Source organism: Heteronotia binoei, chromosome 21 (assembly GCF_032191835.1).
Source record: "Heteronotia binoei isolate CCM8104 ecotype False Entrance Well chromosome 21, APGP_CSIRO_Hbin_v1, whole genome shotgun sequence".
NCBI classification, from domain to species: domain Eukaryota; kingdom Metazoa; phylum Chordata; class Lepidosauria; order Squamata; family Gekkonidae; genus Heteronotia; species Heteronotia binoei.
Genome location: NC_083243.1, coordinates 26,156,958 through 26,179,893, shown reverse-complemented (window position 1 = coordinate 26,179,893; position 22,936 = coordinate 26,156,958). Strand labels below are relative to the sequence as shown.

Here is a 22,936-nt window from a genome sequence, read left to right as displayed (position 1 = left end):
AGCTAATAGAAATAAAGTGCATGATTGTATCATCCCAAAACCATCGGCCCCCCCCCCCCCCCATCCACAATTGTCTTCCACAAAACGGGTCCCTGGTGCCAAAAAAGTCGGGGACCACTGCTGTAACGCACTTAAGAGCCGAGCAACCACACGCGACTGTGTAATTGCGATGGCAGCGCCGCCAAGGAAAGATAAAGAGGGCGAGGGGGAAAGCTCCGCACTGACGCTATGGAGAAGCCCCAGCCGCCGGCTCCGAGCCGGGAGTTGGGCGGGGAGAGGAAGCGGAGCGTCAGCAGCCTGCGACCGCCAGAAGGCAGCGGGGAAAGCACGTGGGGGACCGGGCGAGAGCGCTTCTCGGCTTCCTGGATGCAGCTGCAGGCGCGCAGAGAGGTAAGGACACGAGAGCGGGGAGCTTTCGGGGCCAGAGGGGAGGCGCGCGATGCTGCCTTGCATGGAATCAAGTAGGAATCAAGTGGCACCTTTAAGACCAACAAAGTTTTATACAGACGCCTTTGGGCCGTCAGGAGGGTCTCCTCTACCTGGCAGTGGCTCTGCAGGGGCTGGAGACCTTCACATCCTCCAAGTGTGGCCTGGATGCCCCCCGCTATTGCAACTGATCTCCAGGTGGGCCCTGGGGATCCCCTGGAATTACAGCTCATCTCCAGACTACAGAGATCAGTTCCCTTGGAGAAAATGGCTGCTTTGGAGGGTGGACTCTGTGGTCTTACACCCCTCTGAGGTCCCTGCCCTCCCCAGGCTCCATCCCCAACTCTCTGGGAATTTCCCAACCTGGATTTAGAAACCCTACCCCCCCCCCCCTCCCCAATCTCCTGCTGGTGGCTAGGAGGGATCTGGTAACCCACTCTCCAGAGCCAGTTTGGTGTAGTGGTTAAGTGTGCGGACTCTTATCTGGGAGGACTGGGTTTGATTCCCCACTCCTCCACTTGCAGCTGCTGGAATGGAATGGCCTTGGGTTAGCCATAGCTCTCGCAGGAGTTGTCCTTGAAAGGGCAGCTGCTGTGAGAGCTCTCTCAGCCCCACCTACCTCACAGGGTGTCTGTGGTGGGGGGAGAAGATATAGGAGATTGTCAACCGTTCTGAGTCTCTGATTCAGAGAGAAGGATGGGGTATAAAAATGCAGTCGTTTTTTCTTTCTCCTAGGCAACAAAGATCATAGAGTTGAAAGGAACCCCCAGGGTCATTTAGTCCAACCCCCTGCACAATGCAGGAAATCCACAAACTCCTCCTTTTAAATTCACAGTTCCCTTGGACAAAATGGCTGCTTTGAAGAGTGGGCTTTGTACACAACTAAGCCCCCCTCTGAACCCTGCCCTTCCTACACTCCATCTCCCAGACTCCACACAGGCCACTATCTAGGCGTTTTTTTTTTTCTTGAGTGGTGTCAGGGGATGCTAATTTAATTCATGAAGCACAAACAAGAGGAGAGGGGGTTGGGGGACCAGGAGAGGCTGTGTCTGGCCGATCTGGGAGGGAGCACAGCCCCCACCTGGTTACAGCCCTGTTTCCAGGTATTGCCCCACCTTCATGCCTGGTCCTTCTAACTGGTGCTGCCTGGGTTTGAACCTGAAACTTTCTGCATGCCAGACAGATGTTCTCCCACTCTGCTAGAAACTTCCACAAAGACAGTTTCAAGAGGTTACCTGCCCTGACTTGGATGGCCCAGGCCAGCCCAATCTTGTCATATCCCAAAAGTATTTGGATGAAAGACCTGCAAGGAATACCAGGGTCACTCCATAGAGGTAGGCAATGCCAAACCACATCTCTTGCCTTGAAAACCTTACAGGTTGGCCATCAGTCAGCTGTGAGTGGACAGTACTTTCCACCATCACCAAAGTGCCACTGGGCTGTGATCTGGCTGTTCTTCTGCAGACCAGTGAACCTACCCTCTGCAACAAACTTCTGACAGAGGGAGCTTTGATTCTCACAATCTGATACTCCCCAAAGAGAGCCAGTTTGGTGTAGTGGTTAAGAGTGCGGACTCTTCTCTGGGAGAATGGGGTTTGATTCCCCACTCCTCCACTTGCAGCTGCTGGAATGGCCTTGGGTCAGCCATAGCTCTCACAGGAGTTGTCCTTGAAAGGGCAGCTGCTTTAAGAGCTCTCTCAGCCCCACCCACTTCACAGGGTATCTACTGTGGGGGTACAATATATAGGAGATTGGAAACCTCTGATTCAGAGAGAAGGGTGGGGTATAAATCTGCGGTCTTCTTTGTTGGAGAGCCAGTTTGGTGTAGTGGTTAAGTGTACGGACTCTTATCTGGGAGAACCGGGTTTGATTCCCCACTCCTCCACTTGCACCTGCTGGAATGGCCTTGGGTCAGCCATATCTCTGGCAGAGGTTGTCCTTGAAAGGGCAGCTGCTGTGAGAGCCCTCTCAGCCCCACCCACCTCACAGGGTGTCTGTTGTGGGGGAGGAAGGGAAAGGAGATTGTGAGCCGCTCTGAGACTCTTCGGAGTGGAGGGTGGGATATAAATCCAATATCTTCTTCATCATCTTCATCTTGGTCGCTGAGGTGTCACTGGGCTCAAGTCTAGCTCTTGCATGTAATCGAGTGCCCCTTTTGGAAAGAAAAACTGAACAAAGTCATGCAAGGAGTGGACGTGGCTGTTGGGTCACAGTGAATCGCCTTTCTTGGCAAGGGGGTGAGATTGCTTTTCAAAACTTTTAGAATAGCGTCTGTGTTTGTCTATTGCAGCAAAAAAGCAAGCTCCCGTCTAAAGACCCTCTAAACATGAATACCTCTTTATACACCCATTCTTTGAAGGGGCTTATTTTCTAGGGCAGGGGTGGTCAAACTGTGGCTCGGGAGCCACATGTGGCTCTTTCACACATGTGAAACGCTTATAATGTTTAATGTAATTTTATCCATTTGTATAATCAACCCTGAACTATGTTGTTAGCCGCCCTGAGCCTGCTCCGGCGGGGAGGGCGGTATACAAATAAAATTTGTTGTTGTTGTTGTTGTTGTTGTTGTTGTTGATTGTGTGGCTCTTGAAGCCCCCACCAGCCAGTCAGCCAGCTTCGAGAAGGCATTTCTCTCTTTAAATCACTTCTCCAAGCTAAGCCAACCAGCAGCTTGGTGAATACATTTAAAGTTAAAATTGATTTCTTTGCACCTCTCCCTCCCTCCATCTATTTTCCTTCCTGCCTTGTGACCATCAAACATCTGGTGCTTATTCTATGTGGCTCTTATGTTAAGCAAGTTTGGCCACCCCTGCTCTAGAGGGGGGGAAATTCCATTTGGATGCTGAGCAAGGTCAGCCCAGCTTAGTACTGGGATGGGAGACCACCAAGAAAGTCCAGGGCTGCTAAGCAGAAGAAGGTATTGGCAGTCCACCTCTGTTTGTCCATTGCCTGGAACGCCCCATAGCTGGGGTCTCTATAAGTTGAACAAAAGAACATAAGAGAAGCCATGTTGGATCAGGCCAGTGGCCCATCCAGTCCAACACTCTTTGTCACACACTGGCCAAAAAACCCAGGTGCCATCAGGAGGTCCTCTAGTGGGGCCAGGACACTGGAAGCCCTCCCACTGTTGCCCCTCCCAGCACCAAGAATACAGAGCATCACTTGCCCCAGACAGAGAGTTCCATCTATACCTTGTGGCTAATAGCCACTGATGGACCTCTGCTCCATATGTTTATCCCGTCTTGAAGCCGTCTATGCTTGTCCTGTACTTGGTTGCAACATGACGGTGCTTTCTTCTTCTTGTCCACCGTTGCCTGGAGGCCTGCTGCCTTCACAGTGCACTCCAGCGGCAGAAGTCCAGAACTAGTATAAAAGGGTTGCGATCTTGCTGCAAAACAGACTCACCCCCCTGCTTGCCCTTTTGGTTCATCTGTATTTTCCCATCTCCCTCGTCTTTTGTTTTTTTTTAATTCCTATAGCCCTGTAAACAGATAATGGAAGTTAATTAACTTGAAGTGAATGCTCACAATGGTTATTAGCTGCTTGGAAATTAACTGCACTTGGCTCTTAATTGCTTTCTAATAGAACATGTGTCGGACATTTGCGGGAGCTTTCCCCTCCTGTGGCTACTGAAGCAAAGATGGGCTTTCCAGTGTCTAAGAACAGCTTGGATCCTTAGGATCATTTTGGTTTGCAGAGCTGCTGTTTCGGTTCTGGGCTTCAGCTTTGAAATACTGTGAGGATGAGTAATAGAATCATGGATTTGGAAGGGGCCATCCAGCCCAACCCCCTGCTCAATGCAGGATCAGCCTGCAGCATCTCTGACAAGGCTATGTCCAGCCGCTGCCAGTGAAGGGGAGCTCACCAGCTCCCTAGGCAGCTGATTCCACTGCTGAACTACTCTTACTATAAAAAAGTTTTCCCTAATATCTAGCCAGTACCTTCCTACCCTTGAGAGCCAGTTTGGTGTAGTGCTTAAGTGCACAGATTCTTACCTGAGAGAACCAGGTTTGATTCCCCACTCCTCCACTTGGAGCTGCTGGAATGGCCTTGGGTCAGCCTTAGCTCTCACAAGAGTTGTCCTTGAAAGGGCAGCTGCTGTGAGAACTCTCTCAGCCCCACCTACCGCACAGGGTCTCTGTTGTGGGGAAGAAAGATAAAGGAGATTGTGAGCCACTCTGAGATTCAGAGTGAAGGGCAGGATTTAAATCCAATATCATCATCTTCTTAATAATTCAAACCCATTCTTGTGAGTTCTCTTCTGTTGCCAACAGCAACAGGTCCCTGCCCTCCTGTAAGTGATAGTCCTTTAGATACTCAAAGAGAACAGTCCTGTCCCTCCTCAATCTCCTCTTCTACAGACTGAACCTTCCTGAGTCCCTCAGCCTTTCCTCACAGGGCTTGGTCTCCAGGCCCCTGATCATCCTCCTCGCTCTCTGCGCATGTTCCATTCTGTCCACATCCTTTTTGAAGTGAGGCCTTCAGAACTGCAAGCTGTTCCTTTAAGTACAATGCGAAGTGTTTTCTCTTGTGCTGAATGACTAAGCTTTTAGCTTCACAGCAGCCTTGTAGGGGTGTATCTGGCTGAAAGAGGGCAACTGGCTTACTGAGTTCTGTGCCTGAGCAGGGATTTGAACCTTCAATTGCCTGTGTATCAGTCTAACCTTCCAATCAGGGATTGGCAACCTTTTTAAATGAAAGGGCCAAACTAAGTCAAATTTCCGAGCCAGGAATCAACAAGAAGCCAATATTAGAGAGCTCATTCACATCACTGAAAATATTCAGCTTCACATTTCTAATTATCATCTTGTAAATTAATTATCCATAACGTTTCTGCAGCCCAAACACTGGTTGTGGCGGGTATTTTATTAAGGAGCGGTGCGCACAAGATCACTCAATAAGGAATAAATGTGCACAGGAGAACCCTGCACGGTTGTTTTATGGCACTGGCATAAATCTGTGTGTGGTTTGCATTTGGAATTATGTACAACTCTTCACCTCTTATGATTTTCCTTTCAGTAAAACATCTCCAAGAAGCTGTTTAGTTCCATTTAAAAACTTTGCCATTTCATTACTGTACTACTTACTTTAGTACTACACATATGCAGGGCTTTTTTGTAGCAGGAGCTCCTTTGCATATTAGGCCACCCCCTCTGATGTAGCCAATCCTCCAAGAGCTCACAGGGCTCTTCTTACAGGGCCTACTGTAAGCTCTTGGAGGATTGGCTACATCAAGGTTGTGTGGCCTAATATGCAAAGATGTTCCTGCTACAAAAAAAGCCCTGCACATATGTGTGTCTGTGTTATACGCTATCAAGTTGCTTCTAACTTAAAGCGACCCTATGATAAAGCGACAAGATGTCCTGTCGTTACAAGCCTTGCTCAGGTCTTGCAAACAGAGGGCCAAACTTTGAGTCTATCAATCTCAGGTTAGGTTTTCCTCTTTTCCTGCTGTTCCACTTACCCCTACAGTATAGCCCAGCATAAAGATTTCATTTTCTTTTTAAAAGAGCCGCATTTGATTCTAGAGCCGCAGGCTGCAGACCTCATCCACTGCACCAACCTGGCTGTTGATGGAGAAGGTGGGCTTATAAATTCCATCGGGGTGGAATTCTAGCAGGAGCTCCTTTGCATGATAGGCCACACTCCTGATGTAGCCAATCCTCCAAGAGCTTACAAAAAAGAGCCTTGTAAGCTCCAGGAGGATTGGCTACATCAGGGGTGTGTGGCCTAATATGCAAAGGAGCTCCTGCTAGAATTCCACTCCTGAGTTCCATTTTTAGTGAAGGAGGTGAACCTCTAAGTTACAGCCTGTGCAGGGAAAAGTTCCCTTTTGAAACCTGGATTTGATGGAAGAGGAAGAGAGGAGTGGTGCCACATAGGTATTGGCAGCCAGTGGAGATTGGCTTTATACCCCACCTTTCACTTGGAGTTCCAAAGTGGTTTACAATCTCCGTCCCTTCCTCTCCCCACAACAGACACCCTGTGAGGTAGGTGGGGTTGAGAGAGCTCTGAGAGAGCTGCGGCTGACCCAAGGTCACCCAGCAGCTGCATGTAGAGGAGGAGTGGGGAATCAAACCCAGTTCTCCAGATTAGAGTCTGCCGCTCTTAATCATCACACCATCTTTCTGTCTGCTGTGATCTCAGTGTGCTATAATGGTTGGACTAGGATCTGGGAGACCTGGGTTCAAATCCCCACTCTACAATAGAAAATTTCTGGATGACTTGGGATCAGTCCCACACTCTCAGCCCGACCTACCTCACAGGGTTGTTGTGAGGATAAAATGGAGGAGCGAAGACTGTAAGCTGCTTTGGGGGTCCCCATTGGGGATAATTATGGGATATGAATGAAATAAAATAAAAAATCAAGTATTCTAGGAAGGAATCAGGGGGGAAGCAAAAGTCAGGTTCTCAGGTGTATTTCCTTCTTCCTTAGCTGCAGTTAATTGGCCAGCTGGAAGACCATCGCCATGAGTTTTATTGAATATGGAGAAATAATAAAAGAAGGAGACACAGCGATTGTATTCTTGGGCCACGAGTCAATGTTCCCAGTGAAAGTGGAACATGGCAGTAAAACTCAGACCAAATACGGCGTGATCAGACACTCCACCGATCTGATAGGGAAGCGGTATGGCTCAAAGGTGACCTGTAGCAAAGGCGGCTGGGTGTATATTCTTCATCCCACCCCAGAGCTCTGGACTCTGAATCTCCCCCACCGAACTCAAATTCTGTATTCGACTGACATCTCTTTAATCACCATGATGCTGGAGCTGAAGCCGGGATCTGTGGTGTGCGAATCAGGTAAACGTTTTCTCCTTGTGAAGCTTTTGTGACCATAAACAGAAAGATTGTGCTTGTAATATTGCTGTTATCCAGATTGTGGTGTTCATAATGATTGGTTGCTATCATGGGGTAGCCAACTCTGGGTTGGGGAAATTCCTGGAGATTTGGGGGTGGAGCCTGGGGAGGGACCTCAGTGAAGTATTATTGATTTATTTATGAGATTTATAGTTCACCTTTCTCACTTGGACTCCAAGTGGATTACACACAAGTGAGTCAAAGTAGTCAACAGATGAGACATTCAGTAAACAGTGCAATAGGTTGTAGAATGAACTGGAAGACTGAAAACAGAACTGAAGCAAAGCAGAAATATTATATGGCACATTCAGTGATGCAGAATTCCATGGAAGGATCGTATTTTCAACAAGTTATACTCAGTAGCTGGGCTTTTTTTTTTGTAGCAGGAACCAATAACGCCCTCTAAGCTGTGGAGTCTTGTTAGCAAAAATTCTACTTTGTGAGCTACTGACATTAAAGTTGTGAGCTGCTGCATAAATTAGCTTGCTCTGGAGCCATTTTTTCCTGAGCTAAGACAAAAACGTGTGAGCCGGAGGCTAAAAAAACTGTGAGCTAGCTCACACTAACTCAACTTAGAGGGAACACTGGCAGGAACTCCTTTGCATATTAGGCCACACACCCCTGATGTAGCCAATCCTCCTGAAGCTTACAGTAGGCCCTGTAAACTCTTGGAGGATTGGCTACCTCAGGGATGTGTGGCCTAATATACAAAGGAGTTCCTGATACAAAAAAAAGCCCTTCAGTCCAGCATTTGGTTTATAAACAGAGAGCCCAAGACCCTCCCCAACATTGCTTCCCAGCCACTGCTATTCAGCGGCTGAATGTTCCTTTTGGTTACTATGCCTCATAGCCATTGATGGACTACTTCTTTAGGAAAGTATCTAATAGTTTCTTAAAGCCGTTTATGCTTGTGGTTGTTGCTATGTCCACTGAAAGCGAATCCCACAATGTAATGACTTATTAAGTGAAAGAGAATTTTCATTTTGTCCACCTGGAATCTACTGCCCATTAACCTAATTGGGTGACTCTGAGTTTTAGTATTATGGGAGAGGGAGAAAATGTTCTTTCTTTTTTCTCTAACTCATGCATAATTTTATAAACGTCTGTCATGTCTCCCTTTCGTTGTCCTTTTTCTAAACTGTAAAGCACCAAACTCTCCTGCCTTCTCATAGGAAAGGTGTCCCGACACCCTAATCGCCTTTGTTGCCCTTTGTACTTTTTCTGACCCGGCAATGTATTTTTTGATATACAAAAAACTATAACTGCACACAGAATTCCAAATGAGACTGGACCTTAAATATATGTTACAATGTTGACAGTTTTATTTTCAATTTCCTAATAATCCCTGGCATGGAGCTTTTGCATAAATGTGTTGTGGTGGTGGTTTTTTGAACTCGGAGCACAGCCACAGGACCAGCTTAGACTGCCCCCACCCCTGATATGTTCTTCCAGTGTTGTGGTACATAGATGCAAGGGTTTTTTTGAGCAGGAATGCACAGGAATGCAGTTCCAGCTGGCTTGGCATTGGGGTGTGGCCTAATATGCAAATGAGTTCCTGCTGGGCTTTTTCTACAAAAAGCCCTGGGTGAAGCAGTGGTGATGTCAAGGGGTGTGGGCTAATATGCAAACGAGTTCCTGCTGTGCGTCTTGTGGAAACAGTGGTTGGGTCGGGGTGTGTGGCCTAATATGCAAATAAGTTCCAGCTGGGCTTTTTCTACAGATAAGCTCTGTGCGAAACAGTGGTGATGCCAGGGGGTGTTTTCTAATATGCAGATGTGTTTCTGCTGGGCTTTTTGCGGAACCAGTGGTGGTGTAAGGGTTTTGGCCTAATATGCAAATGAGTTCCTGCTGGGCTCTTTCTACAAAAAAGAGCCCTGCAGAGAAGCAGCTCTGGGATGCGTCCTGTAGGAATGAATGCTCCCCTCCCCCTCTGCCGGTAATCTTCATGCCACAATCTCATTTAAACAAGGTGGCTTGCAGCAGGTATTAAATACATAGGCTTGGACACTCAGCTGTCTTTCCACTCCCAGAAGACCGGGAGGTGAATTTTTGCTGATTCCCGCCTCTCACTGTAGCTGTCTCCTTCAATCTCTGTGATTTCCGGGCGGGTCTGTTGACTCTCAGGGGGAATAATTGGGCTAGGGGGCATAGACAACGGAGAGGGGAGGCCTGCAAAGGTATTGCTTATTCAGCTTAGCTCCACTTTGTCAAATCCAAACCCAAAGAAATAAATTGGTTAGAAAAACAGCCCACAGTTCTAGTAAGAAGAATCGGTCGCTGAAAGCTAGGGTTGCCAGCTCTGGGTTGGGAAATACCTGGAGATTTTGGGGGTGGAGCTTGAGGAGGTTCCTTGAGAACCAAAGCTGGCATTTTCTCCAGGGGAATTGATCTCTGTCCCCTAGAGATCAGTTGTAAAAGCGGGAGATCTCCAGTCACCACCTGGAGGTTGGCAGCCCTTCTTGTAGCACTCCCCAAAGGTGTTTGGACTGCTTAGAAGTAGTGGTAGTTTCACAAAGAGGAGCAGCCAGTTTGTAGTGGTTAAGTGTGTGGACTCTTATCTGGGAGAACTTGCAGCTGCTGGAATGGCCTTGGGTCAGCCATAGCTCTTGCAGGAGTTGTCCTTGAAAGGGCAGCTGCTGTGAGAGCCCTCTCAGCCCCACCCACTTCACATGGTGTCTGTTGTGGGGGTGGGGGGAAGATACAAGAGATTGTAAGCCACTCTTGAGTCTCTGATTCAGAGAGAAGGGCAGGGTATAAATCTGCAGTCTTCTTCTTTTCCAAACCTGTGGTATTTGGTCGAATACTTTGTCGAATCCAAACCCAAAGAAATAAATTGGTTAGAAAAACAGCCCACAGTTCTAGTAAGAATTGGTCATTGAAAGCTAGGGTTGCCAGCTCTGAGTTGGGAAATACCTGGAGTGAGCACATATATGGTCAATGGCTGCCTTGCCGGTGGAAGATGATGATATTGGATTTATATTCCGCCCTATATTCTGAATCAGTGTCTCAGAGCAATCACAATCTCCTTTACCTCCCCCCTGCCGCCACAACAGACATCCTGTGAGGTAGGTGGGGCTGAGAGAGCTCTTACAGCAGCTGCCCTTTCAAGCACAACTCCTACGAGAGCTATGGCTGACCCAAGGCCATTCCAGCAGCTGCAGGTGGAGGAGTGGGGAGTCAAGCCCGGTTCTCCCAGATTAGAGTCCGCACACTTAACCACTATACCAAACTGGCTCTCTGGAGAGGTCTGCATGTGCTCATGGACACAGCACCCAAGGAAAAGAGACCTCTTTCCTGTTGCAATGAGATTTTACAGTCTCTGTGTCTCTGCCCACTGACCTGGCAAGGTCAAGGAAGCATTTCCTACTGCTTCTTCCTGGAGATTCGGCTCTGCTAGTCCAGAGTCCTCTAAACCTTTGTCCCCTGCTAGGAGGAAGGGGGAGAGCTGGACTCACCCATTATCTCTCCTGCCAGATCTATTAGCATTGAAATGAAGATGACCTGGAAAGCAATTGCACATTCTTCCCCTTCCCATTCTGTTCTCTGCCCAGAGGGGGAGAAAAACCGCACAGTGGAGGCTTTGCTCATCTCAAACCTCCCAGGAGAAAAACTGCCTTTCTTCACAGGGGCTAAGAAACTTGAGAACTTGAAGGATGCCACCTAAGTGATATGGTCTGATTCCACGTGAGCCCAGCTTCCTACATTCCTGAGTTCATGTTCTCAAGCGAAGCAGCATTGTTTTGATTCCTTTCCTCCCGATCTGTTTTGTGTAAGTCTTGGCAAGCTTCAGGAGCGTGACCGTGTCTTTCTTGGACTGCTCAAGTGCCATCTGTCATCCTGTTTCCTTATTCGTAGATCAGAAGTGTTTTCCTGCATGTGTGTGGGAAAAATTACACTGCTGATAAACAGTTAAGGGGCTGATTTACCCCTGAGGGAGTGCTGATCTTCTGATTTGGCTTGTTATTAAGCATTTAGAGCCAACCTTCCCATCGAAAACTGCATCCCTCAAGGCGGGCTACAGTAATTTGACAATCCCTGGAGAACTGCTTCCAGGGATCCCCAGTGTGGTGCCCCCTAATGCCTTTTCTGGCACCCACCAAGTGTTTTTTAGAAAGTGGGCAGGGCCAATTGGGGGTTTTGCCCAGCAAAGCTTCTTACTGGCCATTGGAGAGTTAATTGTCCATTCAGCTTCTTTAAAATGTTTTGGAAGCAGCTTCCACCACATCACTAGGGTCTTCGTTGTGTGATTGAAAAGCTGCGGCAGCCATTTTGTGGCTGGCTTCGCCTGCTTCAGCAGTCATTTTGTGGTGATTATGCATGGGATGGAGAAAGTAGAGAAAGAAGTACTTTTCTCCCTTTCTCACAATACAGGAACTCGTGGGCATTCGATGAAATTGCTGAGCAGTCGGGTTAAAACGGATTAAAGGAAGTACTTCTTCACCCAAAAGGTGATTAACATGTGGAATTCACTGCCACAGGAGGTGGTGGCGGCTACAAGCATAGCCAGCTTTAAGAGGGGATTGGATAAAAATATGGAGCAGAGGTCCATCAGTGGCTATTAGCCACAGTGTGTGTGTGTGTGTGTGTGTGTGTATATATATATATGTGTGTGTGTGTGTATGTATAGGGTTGCCAATCCCCAGGTGGGGGCAGGGGATCCCCCGGTTTGGAGACCCTCCCCCCACTTCAGGGTCATCAGAAAGTGGGGGCAGGGGAGGGAAATGTCTGCTGGGAACTTTGTTATTCCCTATGGAGATTTATTCCCATAGAAAATCATGGAGAATTGATCTGCGGATATCTGGAGTTCTGGGGGGGCTGCTTTTTTTGGGGGGGGGTCCAATTCTATGAGCCCCAAAAGAAGGTGCCCCTATCCTTCATTATTTCCTGTGGAAGGAAGGAATTGAAAAGGTATGCTGTCCCTTTAAATTTGATGGCCAGAACGCCCTTTGGAGTTCAATTATGCTTGTCACAGCCTTGATCTTGGCTCCACCGCCAAAGTCCCCAGATATTTCTTGAATTGGACTTGGCAACCCTAGTATATGTATGTGTGGGTGGGTGGGTGGATGGATGGATAGATAAAAAAAATTTTGGCCACTGTGTGACAGAGTGTTGGACTGGATGGGCTATTGGCCTGATCCAACATGGCTTCTCTTATGGCCATTTTATGGCTGTGTCCACCATGCTGTGTCAGAATTCCAGATATGCCCACAGGCTCAAAATGGTTAGGGACCCCTGAAGTAGACAAAAGTGAGCTTTATAGTCCAAGCATCTGACTCGGGGTACAGCAGCATAATGTGTGTGAGTTCAAGTTACTACAAGATGCTCATCCTACCACAGTAAAGGTTCCATAGCACAGTTTTTCCAAACCAACAGTTTCATAACTAATAACGCTCTCAAAGAGAACAAGTGTTATTTATATGTTCTAATCTGCCCTGAGCCTGCTTGCAGGGAGGGCGGAATATAAATCACCTAAATGAATAAAGATTCCAGCAAGGAGGGAGTGAAAGTTAACCTCCTGAGGGAGATCCCATGTTCAGCAGAAAGGCGGGTAATGACCAGAGGCAGGGTTTTTTCAGTGATGACACTTGCCTTTGGAATTGCATCCCAAGGCCTATTTGTTGCCTGCCTTACTGGCATTTTGTCATGTGGGATAAATCAATATTGTAAATGAATTATTGTGTTCTTGTGGCAGGGAATCAGGACACTGAATCTGGCCTAATACTGATTTCCTGGAAAATGCCATATCACATTACCAACATAATGGCCAGGACTTCTAATCTCACATTCCTGGGCCTTAATAGTGTTTGCTTTATTTGGGAATGGTTTCACTGGCAGACAAGCTGAACATGTTGCTCCAACTTGGTTTACGTGACTGCTTTTATGTTTTAAATCACTCAGAGGTACATATTGTCAAGCGGAGGCTGTTGGTTTGCTCCGTGAAAAGAACCACATTGGAAATACACACAAGCCCTGTGGGAAGGAACTCATTTGCACATTTTCAGTAGGCTGCAATATAATACGCATAACATTTTTTTCTGTGTACTACATGCCAAGTAGCAGCTGACGGACCTGCTACTATTAGGCTGTGCTGGCAGAAATCATTAACCCCTGAAGTACCAGGCTTTAAGTAAACCCCCCCTTTCCCCCCCCCCAAAAAAAATATTGAGAAGGTAGTAGACATTGTGTGCTTCGAATCTGTGTATCAGCTAAAATTAATCTCTGGCATTGTTAACACAAGGCTTGCTACATCCTTCCTCTGTTCTCCGCCTTCTAAGGGACCGGTACCTTCTGCCAGGTATTAAAGACACTTGGCCGTCTTTTATCTTATTTACAAAATGCATATACTGCCTTTCTGCCAAGGCAGCTTAACCTTTAAAGCAAAACATCATAAAATATAATAAAACTAACGTGTGTATTGAAAGCACATGAAACAGTAATTAAAACGTAGGGCATGAAGGAAGGGTTCTTGAGGTAATGTCGAAAAAAGTAAAACTAATCTTCACTTGCTGGCAAAGGGGACAGATGAATATCTTGGGGGGAAAAGAGTTCCATAGTTCCAGTGCTGCAGCTGAAAAAGCCCTCTCTTGAGATTGGGTTTATATATATATATATATATATATATATATATATATATATATATATATATAAAAATCTTTTGTATTTTCAGTGGCATGCTTCCATTTTTTTTTGTTTCTTCTTCCCAGCATAATGATGGTGCAGTCTGTTATCACCTAGCCACAATATGTGCACAATAAAATCATCTAAGTATGCTGTAGTGTAGATATTTTGGAGAATGCACAGAGAGACCTTAACACCACAGCCTGCCCCCCACGTATACCCTCTTTTATGGTTTTTAAACATCCAGACTACAGACATCAGTTCCACTGGAGAAAATGGCTGCTTCAGAGCTTCTAGGTAGAGATGTAAAATTTCTGACAATTTTGGAGCAGGGAATTCCTCCCCTCCCCCAGGAAATCTTGGGGAAAATTGAACTATATGCAGTACTTACTGTCCTTTCAAAGCTAAATTAATGTTATCATTTTAACAACATAAAATGCACAATTTATAACATAGAATATAAAGGTTAAAAAGGTAAAGGTAGTCCCCTGTGCAAGCACCAGTCGTTTCTGACTCTGGGGTGACGTCACATTGCGACATTTTCACTGCAGACTTTTTATAAGGTGGTTTGCCATTGCCTTCCTCAGTCATTTACCGTCAACAAGCTGGGTACTCATTTTACCAACCTCGGAAGGATGGAAGGCTGAGTCAACCTTGAGCTGGCTACCTGAACCTAGCTTCCTCCAGGATTAAACTCAGGTCGTGAGCAGAGCTTGGACTGCAATACTGCAGCTTTACCACTCTGCACCACAGGGCTCTTCAACATAGGATATACAGTTGCAATATTTGACATACTTATGGAATTTAGTCGTTAGAAATGCTTTAGTTTTCTACATGCAAAATTGCAGATATACCCAATAGTTGATAGGAAACGTCAAGCTGATGCCCCTTGTGCTGCCTTAGAATATGTACCTTAATTTTTAAAATTAATATTGTATTGTTTTCACGCAAAAAAGTTAACACACCAAACAAGTCTCATACAGTGCACCTCCCTCCCTCTTCCCTAATTTATCCTCTGACGCAGAGAAGGAGAGAGGGAAAAAAGGAGGGCAGGAGTATAAGTTAGGAAAGTAATGTGCAACATAAGAACATAAGAGAAGCCATGTTGGATCAGGCCAACGGCCCATCCAGTCCAACACTCTGTGTCACACGGTGGCAAAAAATTTTATGTATACACACACACTGTGGCTAATAGCCACTGATGGACCTGTGCTCCATATTTTTATCTAAACCCCTCTTGAAGGTGGCTATACTTGTGGCCGCCACCACCTCCTGTGGCAGTGAATTCCTTAGAAATCCTTCCTAGGCAGCCCATCCTTATATATAGCTTTCTAGGATACCAAACTAAATCTAATTTGGATTATATCTGCTCCCAGTGGAACCTAGAGCTGAGTCCTCCAGTTAAACTGACCCAATGGCAAACTGCACTAAAAGCCATTAAATAAAGACGTATGACTAAGATTTAGCCATCAAAAAAACTCTCTTGAGAATGTACTGCTTCCCTCTAAACTGAGTTCACATGAGCTAGCTCAGTTTTTTAGCCTCTGTTTCACACATTCTTGTCTTAACTCAGCCTGCTAAGGAAGGATGGCCCTTGAGCACACTCATTTATGCAAATAGCTCACAAAGTAGAATTTTCGCTCACAAGACTTCACAGCTTAGAGGGAACTAAATTTTATCATGTCGGGCTGTGATCACACACTAAATAATGCACTTTCCAAGTGGATTTTTCCAGTTCACACAATAAAAAAAAATACAATTGGAAAGTGTATTGAAAGTGGAAAGTGCATTGTTTAGTGTGTGTGATCACAGCCTTAGTCTCACTGAGAATGATTCCTGTTGGTGCTTCCAAAAGCCTGGTGTTAACCTCATTCACATGTTACAGAATGCTCCAAAATGACACATTTCTGGCAGGGGATTATATCCAGGATCAGTCTCACATCAGATGCTAATTTAGACTTCACGGCTAAATATCTAATCCTAGGATATTTAACAACTCTATGGGCACTCTTGAAATACCACATATTTTGGATCCAAAGGGCAGCTTTATTTGCTAAGCAAATCATTTTACACTTCTGGAAGTGTCAAGTAACTCCCTCTATAGATCTCTTGAGTCAATAATATGCTAGGCCTTTGAACAAAAGTGAGTACCTTAATTTTTGCTACCCGTTTAGAGAGAGCTCAAAGAGCCCCGTGGCGCAGAGTGTTAGAACTTCAGTCCTAAGCTCTGCTTACGACCTGAGTTCAATCCCTGGTAGAAGCTGGGTTTTCAGGTAGCTGGCTGGAGGTTGACTCAGCCTTCCATCCTTCTGAGGTCGGTAAAATGAGTACCCAGCTTGCTGGGGGGAAAGTGTAGATGACTGGGGAAGGCAATGGCAAACCACCCCGTAAAAAGTCTGCTGTGAAAACGTTGTGAAAGCAACTTCACCCCAGAGGCGGAAATGACTGGTGCTTTCACAGGGCCTTTTCCTAGAGAGAATTCAGCTCTCAATGAAACGTTGAAAGTTTTCCTTTGAGGTTTTGGTGGTTTCTGTCCCACCTTCTTTTGGTCTTTTTTTCTCCCTCCAACAAAGTGGGGCTTTAAGCTACTTGTTACTAAGTTGGTGGGTATATGAGATTGATTCAGGTCCAGTACCGCTTGAAAGACCAACAAGGTTTCCAGGCCATAAACTTTCCAGCGTCAAAACTCCCTTTGTCAGATTCAAGTAGGAGGGCTATATTGGCTTGGTTTGAGGGAAAGGTGAAAAGGTCAACCATAGGAGAAGAGTTGGGTCAAAAGGACAATAGAAGGCATGCAATTGCTGAGAAGCAATGAAAGTTCTGCATGTTCCTCTAATAAAGTTTTGGTTTCCTTCCAGGTGGAAAAATGAATCTTGAGTTGCAGAGCTGTATATGTCTACATGGCCTGTCTTGTCTTTTTTGTTGTTGACATTGAGATCCTTCTTGTATAATTCTTCTGTGTATTCTTGCCACCTCTTCCTGATCTCTTCTGCTCTGTTAGGTTCCTACCATTTTTGTCCTTTATCATGGCCATCTTTGCACAAAACGTTCCCTTGATTTCTCCAGTTTTCTTGAAGCGATTTCTTATCCTTCCCATTCTATTATTTTCCTCTATTGCTTTGCATTGTTCCTTCAGGAAGGCCTCCTTATCTCTCCTTGCTGTTCTCTGAAAATCTGCATTCAGTTGGGTGAATTTTTCCTTTTCACCTTTGCCTTTCGCTTTCCTTCTTTCCTCAGCTATTTGTAAAGCCTCATCAGTGTCACGACTCGAGCCTCGGGTAGGAGACGGCTGCTGGCGTCCCGGCAGTCAGCCAGAACTCTTGCAGCCGGCTGAGGTTTTCAGGGAGCAGCACAGGCGTTATCTTAAACAGTCCAATTAGTCACAACCATAAATCAGTCCGAGCCAAGGGATGAGACAGAGAGTGGAAACACAGGAATGCTGAGGGTCGGGTAGCCAGAGAGAGCAAAGCCGAATGAAGTCAAATTACCAAAGCAAGTCCACAGAGCAAAGTCACAGTCCAGAGTTCCGAGGTCCAAGGTTCAAGCCGGGTCAGAAATATGCGGGTTCTCATAGGAGTCAAGAGGGTGCAGAGCGTGGTCACGTCCCAGGAGGATCGTTCGTTGCCAGCACAGTTTGCCAAAGGGCCAGGATTGCAGATATACTGTGCTGGCTTGTTAACCCATTACTATGCCGGGCTTAGATCTCTTCTCCCCCGCATGCGTGCTTCACTCCTTCTGTTTGTAATCTCCTGCCGTCTCCTTTCACGGAGCCGGCTAACAGGTGGTGGAGATTCAGGAGGGGATGAGCTGGGGCCCGGCGTGGCCTGATCAGTTCCAGGTGGCTCCTGCTGCCGGCTTGCCTCCTCAGGACTTACGTCCAGGGCTGATAAAGGCGCCTGCTCTGAGCTAGCAGGTGCTGGGTCAGGGGCAGGCATGACAATCAGACAGCCAGTTTGCTTTCTTGCATTTCTTTTTCTTTGGGATGGTGCTGATTGCTGCCTTTTAGAATGAGGGAAGTGTTTTCAAAAAGAAAATATTTAATGGGAGGTTTTTTCCCAGTACTTCTCAAAATTTCTAATTTTTCCATCAGAAAAATTGAAGGGATAAAAAAATCTCCAGGAATTTTCCAGGCTACAGTTGGCAGCCCAAACATCTAGCCCAAGGTGTCGAACTCATTTGTTAGGAGGGCTGAATCTGACATAAATGAGAGCTTGTCAGGCTGGGCCACGTGTATCGTAAAATGTAATGCCAGGTAGTAAAGATATAAACATTATTAAAGGCACAGACAAACAGAATTAAATATTTTTTTTTTAAAAAAAAAACTCCCTTAAAATAAAATGTGCATGAAACATTAGCACTTGTTGGTCTTAAAGGTGCTTTCTCTGCATCTCTCCCATGGGATTCAGGGAACTGGGCAAAGGAAGCTCTGGCTCTTTCCTTCCTTCCCCAGGGAACCAGGAGGGGGAGGAGCCTCAGCCAATGGACGGAAGAGAGGCTTGGCTCAATAGCTCTGCTGTGCATTTGAGAGAGCCTGGCAAAGCAAGCAAGCCCTCCCCCTCTTCCTCTCCAAGGCAGGAGCCCAGCCAATGAAGAAAATAGAGGTTTTGCTCTGTGGCTCCTGTGTGATTGAGCAAGCCTTGCAAAGCAAGCTGTGATGCAGAAGGAAGCAAGAGAGAGGGAAGAGGAGCTCTCTAGGAGCCTGGTTCCAGCCCTGGGCTGCGTGTTTGACACCCCTGCTCTACCCTGATGAAGAGTTCTGGAGGACTTGAAAACTTCCACCCTTTTTTTGGTGTAATTTCAGAGGGTCTTAATAAAAGGTTTCACGGGGCTCTTACATTTGGATTTCAGTTTGCACCGATGCAGCAACCTCTTTCCCTTCCCTTCCCTTCCCCCCAAAAAGATCCTGCTGCTTTTGAAGCTTGAACCTGCCTTGCACAGGGGACTAAATAGTGTTGTTGGAGCGAGTGGCAGCTCCCAGCCAGTTCGTGTGTGTATTTCGAGAGGCTGAAGGAGGTGGTCGCACTGCTGACCCCGAGAGTACATCTGTCAAATTTGATTATAACAGCGGATTATAGATTAAGGGATGTGGCGCTGTATGTGAATTGTGAAAAGCTTGCGGTACTGGAAAGGGCACAGCAAAGCCGCTAAAAGAGAACAGTTGTTTACTATCCGGGAGAGGATTTTAGTTAGTCACACAAACCTGCAGAATTTGAAAAGGCACTGTTTGGAAGGCAAACCTAGAGTCCGGTTGTGAAAGATGTGGTGGCAGAATATTTTGAAGTGAAAAGGTGGCCTTTTGGAAAGATCCACAGGAAATGGGCAAACCTGTGTGTTCTCCCTTGATCCTTTTTCTAGCATTTTGTTTTTACTTATTTGTAATTCCATTTATAAGAGTGGGTGAGTACTTACCATGTTTTGTAGAAAAATCTGGATTAAGTCACGGTTGGCATTCGTGGGATGTGGCACTGGCTGTTTCTTTGGCATTTACATTTTGTAATGTCCTACTCAGAGAATCACGGAGTTGGAAGGGGCCATACAGGCCACCTAGTCCAACCCCTGCTCAGTGCAGGATCCCTAAAGCAGGGGTGTCAAACATGCGGCCCAGGGGCCAAATCATGCCCCCAGAAGGCTCCTATCAGGCCCCCGAGCAATTGACTGTCATCTGCTTCCTTCTCCCTCTATCTTGCTCCCTTCTGCATCACAACTTGCTTTGCCAAGCTTGCTCAGTTGCACAGGAGCTACAGAGCAAAACCTCTATTTTCTCCATTGGCAGAGGCTCCTCCCTTGGGGAGGAAGGGGAGGAGGCAGAGCTTGCTTTGCCAGGCTCTCTCAATCGCACAGCAGAGCTTCTGAGCTCCTACTCTTGGCTGAAGCTCCTCCCCCTCCTGGTACCCTGGGGAAGGAAGGAAAGAGCCAGAGAGCTTCCTTTGCCCAGTTCCCTGGATCCCATGGGAGAAATACAAAGAAAGCACTTTTAAGACTGAGTGCTAATGTTTGAAGCATGTTTTAAGTTTTTTTTAAAAAATCTTTAATTGCGTTTGTGTCCTTTATAAAGTTTATATCTCTGCTATCTAATCTTAAATAGGAACACACACAGCCCAGCCCAACAACATCTCTTTTATGTCTGATCTGGCCCTCATAACAAATGAGTTTGACACCCCTGGACTGAAGCATCCCTGAGAAGTGTTGGTCCAGCCGCTCCTTGAAGGCTGCCAGTGACGGTTTCATTTCTTCTTCTCTCCCTGTCTTGAGTCTTACTTACAGGGTTCTTTTCAGTGATTTCTACATGAAGCCGGCTCCCATGAATTGAGAGCATAGGCAAATTTCCCCCACCGTCCTGTTACCTCAGCAGTCCTATCAGACCCCTCATAAGGTGATATCAGGGGATCCTTCTGGCCTAAAAAATCAGTGACCAGTCAAACAGGGGAGGCTGAAAGTAGGGTAACTGTTAGAGGAAATTATCTGGGTCTTAGTAAGAACACATGAAGCTGTCTTATAGTGGGTCAAATGCTTAATCTATTTACTAGAGAGCCAGTTTAGTGTTGTGGTTAAGTGTGCAGACTCTTATCTGGGAGAACCAGGTTTGATTCCCCACTCCTCCACTTGCAGCTGCTGGAATTGCCTTGGGTCAGCCATAGCTATTGCAGGAGTTGTCCTTGAAAGAGCAGCTTTTGGGGAGAGCTCTCTCAGCCCCAGCTCACAGGGTGTCTGTTGTGGGGGAGGAAGGTAAAGGAGATTTTGAGCTGCTCTGAGACTCAGAGTGAAAGGCGGGATATAAATCCAATTTCTCTTTCTCCTCCTCCTCCCCCCCCCCATCCATTTCCCCAGTTGGGGACCCAAAGTGACTTGTAGCATTATCTTTGCCTCCATTTTCTCCTCACAATAACCCTGTGAAGTAGGTAAGGGTGAGAGAGTGTGACTGGCCCAAGGTCACCCAGCAAGCTTCCACAACAGAGTAGGGGTTCAAACCCAGGTCTCTCAGATGCTAGTCTGATGCTCTAACCACTGTATCACACTGACTATCAAAGCCAGACTTGTCTGCTCGGATTGGCAGTAGCGATCCAGGGTCTGGTTTTTCCCATCATCTACTCTCTGGTTTTTTAAACTGGGGAAGCTGGGGATTGAACTTGGGAACTTCAGCATGCCAAAAAGATGCTCTACCACTGAGCCACACCCTAAGAGTTAACCAAGAGAATCCAGCAGTGCAGAGAGCTGGAATGCAGTTGAGGTGTTGAAGGAAAACTGCAGAAGCCAGCACAGAGGAGAATATTCCAAGCTGCCAATGATAGAATTAGAAATGGAATTAGAAAGCAAAAGGAAGAAGGGGGTGAAAAAATATTGAAAAATATATGGGAGAGTGAATATGTTCATCAAACTGAACTGGCACGATGCAAATAAATGGAATAGAAATGCTGTGCTAATGAGAGATGGCACTAGAAGGAAAGAAAGAAACGGAAGCAACAAAAGCCGTGGCTTTGGACAGGTATTTTTCAGCTGTGAGAGGTAGTGTATCTCTGAAGCAGGGCAGCGTGGGTGATCCGAGCTGGATGCAGTAGCTCCAGAACCGTCTCTGACCTTTAGACATGGGAATGCAAACTTCATGTACCAAACTTCCTCGCAAAGAGGGAGGAGAAAAAAAATCATCCGCTTCGCTGCGAGGCAGTGGCTTGTTAACAGCGAAGGCTGCTTTTAGGCTTTGAGGCTGTGCCGTTCACAGATGGCATTTGTATGCGTAGCTGACTCTCGAAGCCGCAGTGGAGGCAGCTGAGAATGTGTCTTAATAATAACAGTGTAAAGTAACCTAGATTTCCCCCTCTTGTTCCGCGCAAGGAACACATCCATGATTAATGTGTTCCAGTTAAGCTGTCGAGCGGGTTTACTTTTTAAAGGGATTTTAAAACAAGCCAAGCCACTGGATTTTCTTCTCTCTGTCTCTATCTCCCTCTCTGTCTCTGGCTCCCTCTTTGTCTCTGTCTTTCTTTAAGAAGGGCAACTGGCACACAGTTGCTAGGATGAAAGAACTCTGGTTGGGGCTGGCTTGCGCAAAATTGGCAGCATCTACCCTTTATTTTTGTCTTTAGTGAATACACACGCCCTGGACATATCCAGGGTTATAAACCCACATAGTCCTGTGAACATGGAACGGGGTTGACGCATCACATTGTTTTGCTCAGTTTCTGCAACATGCGTCGCCCTTCGATTCTGCGTTGAATTTGCACGCGTTTTACCGGGATGGATGATGACTCTCATGAGGCCTTGCTGTATGTGATTTCTCAAGAAACGAGGGCCGATGGAAGTTGTTGTTGTTGGTGGACATTTTGGCAGACGGTGGGAGGCTTAGGCCCTTAGGTAAAAGACCTTTCTCGGCCTGCCTCCCTGCAAAAACCATGGCAGTGGGAGGGTAGCTGTCCCCTGTCTGGCCACTAGGGATTAGGGCAGGCATAATGCAAATTTGTGGTCTGCTTCATTTGTGGGCAAATTTGTGGTCTGCTTCATCCTGAACCTCTGGCTGTTTTGGAGAGCTGCAAGCTGGATACCAGCTTTAAGGAGCAAAGAACCGGAGCCCTCAAAAACAGGCGGAGACCCAGATGGCTCCCACTTGGCAGCTGGCTGGCAGGAAGCAAGGAAGATCTCTCTGGATTCTTGCCAGCAGCGGCAGCTGAGTTCCATCTGGGCCGGGCTTGTCTTCCTCTTCCTTGGGCAGCTTGGTATAGCCGGAGGCAGAAGGCCCCTGGGTGCGAGCTGAAGGGCAAGAGCCAAACCCCGATGGCTTGCAGACGGTACCTACCGGTGAACCAGCCACTGACTCCTGAGCTGCTTGAAGCTTATCACGGCTGTTGTTTGGGTTCTGTATATTGTAACCTGCTTTGGGTCCCCTTAAGCAGGCTGTAAATTCCCAGATTTATTATTTATTTATTTATTACTTTAATTTACAAATAAATCAATTGATGGCTTTCAAGCTGTCAGATTATTTTTGCAGCATCAGTCCATTCACTGATTCTGCAGTCTGGTAGGCGAGTTCTCCCAGCAAATT

The 22,936-nt window shown here is 46.6% G+C and overlaps 1 protein-coding gene across 1 annotated transcript in view; it reads left to right on the top strand.

Moving 5' to 3' along the window:
• Positions 1-225: 225 nt before the first annotated feature.
• Positions 226-22,936, top strand: part of TRMT61A (tRNA methyltransferase 61A) — a 64,636-nt gene continuing 41,925 nt past the window's right edge. The window contains exons 1-2 of the mRNA XM_060262750.1: positions 226-390; positions 6,863-7,227. Coding sequence (XP_060118733.1) covers positions 6,897-7,227 — 331 coding nt within the window. The 5' untranslated portion in view covers positions 226-390; positions 6,863-6,896. The remainder of the gene's footprint in view (positions 391-6,862; positions 7,228-22,936) is intronic.